The sequence below is a fragment of the Nannospalax galili genome, unplaced genomic scaffold (assembly GCF_000622305.1).
Source record: "Nannospalax galili isolate Female #2095 unplaced genomic scaffold, S.galili_v1.0 scaffold1005, whole genome shotgun sequence".
Classification (NCBI taxonomy): Eukaryota; Metazoa; Chordata; class Mammalia; order Rodentia; family Spalacidae; genus Nannospalax; species Nannospalax galili.
In genome coordinates this window covers 824516-834363 of record NW_008353008.1, presented here as the reverse complement: position 1 = coordinate 834363, position 9848 = coordinate 824516, and the positions used below count along the sequence as shown (strand labels likewise).

At 40.1% G+C, this 9848-nt stretch overlaps 1 protein-coding gene across 2 annotated transcripts in view; it reads left to right on the top strand.

Annotated features, from left to right (window-relative positions):
* The window catches only part of Mtfr1 (mitochondrial fission regulator 1), a 73013-nt gene that overhangs the window by 25543 nt on the left and 37622 nt on the right, over positions 1 to 9848 (top strand). For both annotated transcript variants that reach the window (XM_008850262.3, XM_017802515.2), the window contains exon 2: positions 4388 to 4530. In XM_008850262.3, coding sequence (XP_008848484.1) covers positions 4465 to 4530 — 66 coding nt within the window. In that variant the 5' untranslated portion in view covers positions 4388 to 4464. The remainder of the gene's footprint in view (positions 1 to 4387; positions 4531 to 9848) is intronic.

Below are 9848 nucleotides of genomic sequence, written 5' to 3'. Positions count from 1 at the left end.
TTAGCATTATCAGCATTATTATTAAGACAGATCTTGCATTGCTGTCACTGACAAGCCTTTCTACAGCCTGTGTAAGTCTAGACACAAACTCTCAGTAAAGTTCCTCAGGATCTTGTCTAATCTTAGTCAAGCTCTCAGTCTGCCTTCCAGACTGTGGCAGCTTATTCCAAGCCTTTCTTGCTGCTGCATGAGTTTGTGCATATGCAGCACTATTAAAGTTTCTCATCTGCTGTTCTGTGTCTCTATATTGGCCTTCACCAGCAAGCATCTCAAAAGTAATAGGAATATTTCGAGCCCTATTGAGGTCAGCAAGAACCTGACATTGGTTTTCAAATTCTGACTTCCATAAACAATAATCACCTTCCAACAGACAGGCTCTGGCCAATTGCTTCCAATCATTAGGAGGCAGAGCTTCAGTAGGTAGAGAGTCTAACATGTCCTGAGTATAAGGAGCTTTAGGTCCATACTGCTCACAGGCAACTTTCAGATCATTAAATTGTTTTCCTGAGAAAGGACAATGTATCCTAAATTTATTTCCCTGTCCATCATCTTGTTCCATAAGTAGAAAACCATGAAATCCTGCTATATCCTCTCCCCTCTCAGCGGCATGCTGCACAAGCCTTTGTAAGAGTGACAGAGCCAAGGGATGAGACAAAAGAGAGGAATTGTTTGCCCTAGCACTTACAGGCTCATCCTTTCTCTCTGGGGGCTGTAAACCTACAGGACCAGGAGACTGAAAAGTGCCTTTAAGAGGCAACTTTTGTTCAAAACTTATTTGCTTTGCCAATAACTTTATCTGTTCCTGCATGCGCTGTAACTGTCTGTCCAGTTCAAGCTGCTTCTCCTGGACAGCATTTGCCCATCTCCCAGAATCAGAAGACTCTTGTACAGTCTCTGACTCTGAAGTCTTAGAAACTGCATTGCTGGTGACTATTTTTGCCTCTAAACATTTTTCTAAGCTTACAACACGTTTTTGAAGACTGTCTACTCTTACCCGTAGAGCCCGAATCAGTGCTTTGTGCTTACGTTTTCACTCGGCTTTCTCCTCTGCACAATGGAAAGCAGGTTTGCCCAATGTCATTATACTGACCTGATTTCTCATACTCACCTGAGTTTGGGATTTCTCCTCAGGGGGTCTCTCCTCGGACCCCTCGAGCCTCACGTTGGGTGCCATTTGTCAAACGCCCCCCAAGCCCACCAGGCTTGGGTCTTCAACAAGAAAGGAACTCAGACAGAAGTCTGAAGTTTTTCTAAGACTTTATTTACAGAAAGGCAGCTACAAGTAGGAGAGAGCTCTCCACTAGGAAGATTCTACTGAGGGGTCCCACAGGTCCTTTTTATCCAGCCTGGAGTTTGGGTTACCCAGGTGAATTTTCCTAACAGAAACAAAAGGGTTACTATGGATACAGCATGAAGCTGCAGCTTCCGGTGCCCACAGACTGAACCGAAACTAACTTTCTAGAAGACCTGATTTATCATGCAGGTACAGCCTGTCAGCTCTGACCTCTGAAGCAGAGAGCTCAGAAGCTCTTAAAGAGACACCGTTCTAATTTCCAATGCCTATGTCAAGCATGGCTCCCAACACCCCAGACTGGCCTCCGATTCACTATGTAGCTTGGGAGGATTGAGCCTCCTCCTTCCACCTGAGTGCTGGGACAACAGGCATGTACCACCACATCTAGCTTTAGTTTGCCATTTTATATCTTTTTGAAAATAGGCTGTACAGTGTTCTGTTGGATGGACCATTGTGTGACTATTAGAATCACCTAGTGCTGACAAGAACACAAGCTAGGTTAGTCAGTCAGAGAACAGAATTCCTTTTAAGGAAGGACTTGGAATGAAGACTTAGTGATAATCGTAGCTGAATGACAAGGAATGAGTTGAGTATCCTTAAATGACAGCTGCAGTGTGGGGCAGGTAGTGGTAAAGCAGCATCTCCGGAGAGTTTTGAGTTTTTCCATGAAAGCATACAGCACAATTCACCGTTTTGGGTGAGCATGCTCATAGCTACTGCTACCAAAATCAAGCTGGAGGCTAGTTTTGTGTCCTTGAAGCTCTTCTGCTTTCTCATAGTTAAGCTATCTGGCTACCGATCTATTTTCTATCCCTTTGGTTTGCCTTGGAAGAAGGGACTTCAAAAGATCTAGGCTCTATGTAGTGAGTTCCAGGTTAGCTGGGGCTATACAAGTGAGGCTCTTTTTTTAAAAGAAAAAAAATCACAGAGCTGGGATGTAGCTCTTTTGGGGGCAGTGCTTGCCTCTCATGGGTGAGGCCTCCATGTACAGGTGCTCATGCAGTCCCTTCCTTATACACACACAGACACACAGACACACATACACAAAAGAAAAACACATAATTACAATTTTCTATTCATAGTTGTTAAAACTTGGAAACAACCAAGATGTCAGTGGGTGGCTGGATAATTAAACCACAGCACATCCAGACAATGGAATATTCAGTGCCAAAGAAATTAGCTTTCAAACCATGTAAAGATGTGGAGGAACCTTAAGTGTATTGCACTGGGTGAAACAGGATGAAAAGGTTGCAGCTGGAGGATTCCAACTGTATGATGTTTAGGAAGAGGCAAAACTGAAGGCAGTGGGGCTGGAGAGATGGCTCAGTGGTTAAGAGCACTGGCTACTCTTTCAGAAGACCCGGGTTGATTCCCAGCACCCATGTGGCGGCCAACGACAGCATGTAACTCCAGTTCCAGAGGATCCAGTGCCCTCTTTTGACCTCTGTGGGCATTGCATGACATAGGTACACTTACATACATATAGGCAATATACTCAGACACATTAAAAAATGAATTTAAAAAAATGAATAAAAATGTAAAAACCTGAAGGGTCACTGCACTTACAAGTGTATTGAATTAAAATTTGTTCTGTTTATGTTGAGACAGAGTCTTGCTGTGTAGCCTAAGCTGTCCTTAAAATCTCAAATCTGCCTTAGGCTCAGGAGTGTTGAGATTACAGGTATACACTACCACACCTGGCTTTGTATGCTTTTCTGTATGAGTTAATCTCTTTTTTAAAAAAATTCATTTATTATTTTTATTTTATGTGTATGTGTGTATTACCTGCATGTAGGTAAGTGCACCCATGTTGTGCAGTGCCTGCGGGGGTCAGAAGAGGCTGTCACATCCCCTGGGACTGGAGTTATGGACAGATGTTAGCTGCCATATGGATGCTGGGATTCAAACCCAGGTCTTCTGCAAGAACAACCAGTGTTCTTAACTGCTGAGCCATCTCTCCAGCCCCCATGAGTTAATCTCTTAATTTTATCTTTTTTTTTTTTTTTTTTTTTTTTTTGAGACAGGGTCTCCCTGTAGCCCCAGCTGTCCTGAAATTCACTATGTAGACCAGGCTGGCCTTGAATTCACAGAGATCCACCAGCCTCTGCCTCCTGAGTGCTGGGATTAAAGGCTTGCGCCACCACGCCTAGCTTAATTTTATCTTTCTCAAAAATTTTTGGCACTAAGAACTGAACCCAGGGCCTTGTACTTGTAAGGCAAGAGCTCTACTACTAAGCTAGAACCCCAACCCCCTTAATCTCTTTAATCTCTTAATCTCTTTAAAAAAACATTTTTCTCTCTTTGTTTTTTGATGGGGCATGACTATGTAGGCTAGGGTAGCCTCACACTCACGGTGAGCCTCCTGTCTCAGCCTCCTGAGTACTGGGATTACAGGCATGTGTGACCATACTTATGAAGTGTTTTTTTTTTTTTTTTTTCATTTTTTATGACAGTCTTCCTCTAGCTTCAGATGGCTTAGAACGCACCTCGATCTCAGAGAGATCTGCCTGCCTCTATCTCTGCCTCTGCCTCCAGAGTACTGGGATGCCCCACCACACCCAGCTCTGTTTTGTGTTTTTGAGACAGGGTCTCACATAGCCCAGGGTGGCTTCAAACTCCTTATGTTGTTTTAGCTGACTTTTGGTACCTGATCTCCTGCCTCTGTCTCTCAAGTGTGGGGATTACCGGTGTTACATGTCCAGGTATTTTATTTTTGATAGCCATTTCTGTTTTTGATGTTTTTGAGTCTTGGGTTTTAATTCCTTTTGACTCAGAGGATTTATTCATACAACCAGTAATAGATCCAAGTGATATTAAAATGTGTCTGACCAAAGACCTAGTTATGGGCATTTTAGATAGTAAGAAGTATATTCTGGTTAGTAGTTGGCATACTACATGATTTCACCTATTATATATGTTTGTGCCATCTCAGACCTACCATTATTATTCAAACAAGCTGATAATATGCAAATTTTTTAATTTTATAAACCAAATTTAAGATGCTTTATTTTAAGCTTACTTTGTGAGACATGTAAGAAGTCAGGATCCTAAGTAATAATTATCTCATCACACTATTTGCATTGATATTTTCAGCATGCTTTATGGACCATGTGCTGCTATGTATGCCTGAAGTACTTGAAATGCAAATTTGGGTTGACTTGGCCATCTAAATGCTTGGCTGGATTAAGTGCCTGGTGAGGATGGTTTTTCAGCAAGTTGGAGTCAGTATGCAGTCGGTAAGTGCTCAGAATTCATTTTAAAATACATTTAGATACTTTAAGAATTTTCTGAGAAAATGAGAAAAAATTTTAATCAACACTTAAGTTCATTGTATACTATTTGATTATTGTTTAAATCATAGAAGTGGATCTTTTCCTAGCTTAGTAAATGAGGCAGTAACTTTCTAGGTTATGTTCAAAACTTACTATTATATTTGTATGACCATTAAAAGCAATGCATTATTAGTGAAGAAGAGGTATAACTATAAAGAGAAATCATTGAATAAAATGTTTGACTCACACTTTAGGACTTTGGATGATTTAGAATTATTTATGTTAAACACTATTGAATGTATTTATCAAACGGTTGTAAATATAAGTAGTAAAGCATGTCTTCTCCTAGATAATGGTAGGTAAGAAGAAACTAAGCATATATTATGACTGTTCTGTGCCATGGATGTTAAATTTGACTGCCTTTGCTTACATGCTGCATGTAGCTAGACATGTTTTTTTATTATTATTTTTATTTTATGTGTATGAGTGTATTGCCTGTATGTATGTGAGTGCACCCGTGTCATGCAATGCTGCGGAGGTCAGAAGAAGGCTTCGGATTCCCCTGGAACTGGAGTTAAGGATGGTTTGTAGCTGCCATGTGGGTGCTGGGAATCTATGCAAGAGCAGTCAGTGAGCCATCTCTCCAGGCCATGAATTATTATTATTATTTTTTAAAAGTTCTCACTATATCCCCAGGTGGCCTGGAACTCACTGTGTAGACCAGGCTGGCCTTGAACTCACAGAGATCTGCCTTCCTCTGCCTCCTGAGTGCTGGGATTAAAGGTGTGCACCACCACACCCAGCTGTAGCTGGACATCTCGTAGAGTGAGAGGCCCCATTGCTGTCTTTGCTCAGTCCTCTTAAAATATGAATTTGTATTTCTTAGAGGTTTGACTTGCTAGACTCCTAATATAGTAATTTATCTAGATATAGTACTTTCTCCCTTGATAGGAGTATTGTTGGAGCCTTTATGTATGGAAGAGGAAAGTTGGAATGGTGTAAGTGGAGTAGAACACAAACTTAGTCTAGTTCTTATTTTTCATAGGATTTCACTGGCTGCTGACTTACAGCAGTAAGCATCTCTGTTTAAATTCCTAAGCAACAATCTAAAATAATTCATTATTCTTACCAAATTCCTAAGAGTTCTTTTTTTTCTTAGCCTAATGTGGTGGGAAATGGGTACCAGTAAAATATTCAAAGCTTGGCCAGGCATGGTGGCTCATGCCTTTAATCCCAGCATGCGGATCTCTGTGAGTTCAAGGCCAGCCTGGTCTACATAGTGTGTTCCAGGACAGCTGGGGCTACAGGGAGACCCTGTCTCAAAAAGACCAAAAAAAAAAAAAAAATCAAAGCTTTATTAACGCTGTACCTGGAATAAGTTATTTTACCTCATCCATTTGCCAAAGTAACTGTTTCCAAGTTAAGGAAATTTTGAGGTAGGCTGATAGCATTCTTGTATTTTATTTTGGATTGTATTGACAGGGACCTATATCAATAATTATGCTTTTGTGTAGCACCATTGCAGTATACTTTTGGTGCTTTACTAAATGTTGATGATTATTAATAAACTGTATGGTTTACTTTTACTTGGATTTGGAAATTCAAATATTTATTCAGTGTAATATAATAAAAACATTCATATATACAAATAAAATTGAATTACCTGAAAAAAATTTTTACTTAAGCTGGGCGTGGTGGTGCACGCCTTTAATCCCAGCACTCAGGAAACAAGAGGCAGGAGGATCTCTGTGAGTTCAAGGCCAGTCTGGTCTACATAGTGACTTCCAGGCCAGCTGGGGCTACAGAGAGACCCTGTCTCAAAAAGACCCAAAAAATTATTTTATATGTATGAGTGTGTTGCCTCCATATAAGTGTACCTGTGCCATTCAGTGTCCTTAGAGACCAGAAGGGGGTGTTGGATCTCCTGTAACGCCATGTGGGTGCTGGGACCTGAATCCAGGTTCTCTGCAAGAACAACCAGTACTCTTAACCGCTGAGTCATCTCTTCAGCCCCATAGATGTTAATTTGATGGTGACGTTTCTATGGATATTATTTGGATACTTAAATTTTGTTGAAATCTACTGTAAAACTTTTAGAACAATTGTGCCAAGCACATTTTTCTGTTTTTCTTTTCAAATTCACTGTTCGGTGTCTAGGCCATGGAATAAATCTTATTAAAAATATAGGCAGGTTATTTTGTTTGAATATGACTGTACCTTTTATTTCGTATCTCAACTTTCAGTCTTCTTAGCCCAGCAATATTGTTTCTATTTGGAAATAAAAAAAGAACTAACTAAAATTACCTCTCTAGGGCTGGAGAGATGGCTCAGCCGTTAAGAACACTATTATTGCAGAAGATCTGGGTTCGAATCCTAGCGCCCGCATAGCAGCTAACAGCTGTCCATAACTCTAGTTCCAGGGGATCCGACAGCCTCTTCTGTCCTCTGTGGACACTGCACAACACGGGTGCACTTAACCTATATCCTGGCAGTACATGCATACATATAAAATAAAAGTAATAAAAATAAAATATTTAAATAAAATTTCCTCTATAGATGTGTAATTTTGAAGTTATTTGCTGGACGATAAGCAATAGAGAATAAACTGCTGATATTTTAACTTTTTCAGATACATGGTCATATGTTTTGAACTTGACCAAACACAGCTATACCAACACCATCTTTCTTGTTTACTACCACTTGACTATAAGGGGTAGATTAGCGTTTATTTAACTACATTTATTTATTTGTGTGTGTGTGTGTGTGTGTGTGTGTTCACGCACATGTGTGCATACATATGTCCTCTTTTGAAAACATGCTTGCATGCATGCTGTGATGTGCATGGAGAAGCCAAGGGCAACTTTCAGGAGTCATTTCCCTCCTTCCACCACTGGAGATCAAGTGGATCAGTCAGGCTTAGTGGCAAGTGCCTTTATCCCCTTTATCCATTGAGCCCTCTCTGGCCCAAGATTAACATTTAAGTACTGATAGCAGAAGAATTTCTTTTCCTTCTGTTTCTAGAACTAAAGGAAATTTCTGTTATTTCTCACTATCAAAAGCAAGCTTTTAGGATTCCTATTTACTTATAATTTTGGTAGGAGGTATAGTTTCATGGTGAGATTGTAGGTCCTGAATTCAAAATAAACCTGAATTTGAAATTTCTCTTGTACACTACATGCCACTATGTATATTGAGGTCAGAGGACAACTTGGAAGAAAGTTCTCTTCTGCCACCATGTGGCTTCTGGGGGTTGAACTCAGGTGGTCACAACTGCATAAACCTTTCAAACAAAAACTTACACACACACACACACACACACACACACACATATATATATAAATTCTTATTTTTGTCTTTTTGAGATGGTCCCCCTGTAGCCCCAGCTGTCCTCGAACTCACTATGTAGACTAGGCTGGCCTTGAACTCACAGAGATAGATCCACCTGCCTCTGTCTCCCAAGTGCTGAGAGTACAGGCATGTGCCACCACGCCCTGCTTAAAACTTTATATTTTAAAAATTTCTAATTTTTTTCTGGCCTTTTTGAGACATGATCTCCCTGTAGCCCCTGTAGCCTTGGAACTCGCTCTGTAGACCAGGCTGGCCTTGAACTCACAGAGATCCACCTGCCTCTGCCTCCCAAGGGCTGGGACTAAAATGTGTGCTACCACCTGCAGCTTTTTTTTAATTATTTATTTAATAACCTTATTTTTATTTTTTAAAATTATTTATTTAATAACCATATAATTAGAAGTATTTCATTACAACAGCATTGACATACTCAGAATAACAAATTCCAGAGCTAAGATGCATCTCTTTCAAAATTGGCTGTAAATTTTTAGGTTTACAGTTGAATTGATACAGTTATACAATATTGTACTCCGTATAACCCCTATAAGACTTAAAATTAAATGAGGTTTTAAACATTAAAAAAGATCTCCATTTCATTATTAAAATATACAGTTTTATACAGAAAAATTCATTTTTAATACAATTGACAATAAGATGCACATGCATTTCTAATCTCTATATATCTGATTATTATAGTCACAGTCAGTTAATTTCTGAGCTGCTTGTTATCTGAGCATGGATATAAAGTCATCAGTAGATTTCACATCTACTAATTATTAAGGAGCAAATTTTTATGCTTTGAAGAATTTTTTTTTAAATGTATTTATATACCCACTTCCCAGGTAGCACCCTCCCTCCCATAGCCTCCCTCCCCCCACTAGAGCCCTTATACTCTGATATCGGTGCTGCTGTCTAGTTGGCACCCCCAGCCATTCCCCACTACTTGCCCTTCCGGTGAATCTAGTCAGCATATCTAGAGGTCTTCTTTGTTTCAGGAGGGTCAGCTGTTCCTCATCTAGTGGTAATCAGTTGTCAATATTCCTTTGGATAAGATTGGGGTCTGCTGTTCAATTTCCCAGTTCTATGCTGGGTTAATATCTGGGAATCCCTTTGGCCACCCTGCCCAACAACTCAAAGCATCGCCTTTCTGGCATTGTTGCTTCTTATGTTGCCTTTAGCTATACATATGGACTCTTATGAAATTATATTGGCCCCTTTAATCTTTGGTTATACTTTCCTTTTGGATGTTTAAGGGCATACAGTTGGTCCAGATAAACTGATTTATTTTTACTTTTAAGGGCGTTTGAGGATCTGTTCCTCAGGGGTCACATGGGTTTGGGAGGAGCCCCTGGCTCCTTTATTTTACCAGTTCTGCCTATGTGAAGATAACTCAAAGGTCCTGCTCGACCATGGTTGGCTTCGCTTGGAAGCATGGAGGACATGATTCCTCTGTATTGGACCCTCCTCTTTATAGACTGGACACTGGTTCAAGTCCATCTGGTGGGGTCTCCTCAGCCTCCTTGATCAAGAGGACAGGTGACCTACCACCATTATAGGACATTTTGAGAGATGCTCATAGTCCCCTGGAACCAGTTGACCTAGGAGGGTAAGGAGCAAAAAGTGTCCTTTATGTCCCTCTGACCGAATTATTTTAGACCTCAAAAGTATGTCTGTTAAACACCTAAGAAGGTTAGTTCCACCAGTCTGGTATTTTTAATTATTGTGTGTCATGTAGCTAAATCTTGGGCAAAAACCAGATGTTCTCAGATAAACCTTACCTAGACATATATTTCTTGATCTGTTATTTATAATTTGTCAATAGGTTGTAGGAATAATATGGTTCTCTCTGGTTTTCAAAACTAGCTAGGTATTGTTTATCTTTTGTATTGTCTCACCTCTCCATCATGGTTTTCCCACTTAAGGTGTTCCCATTT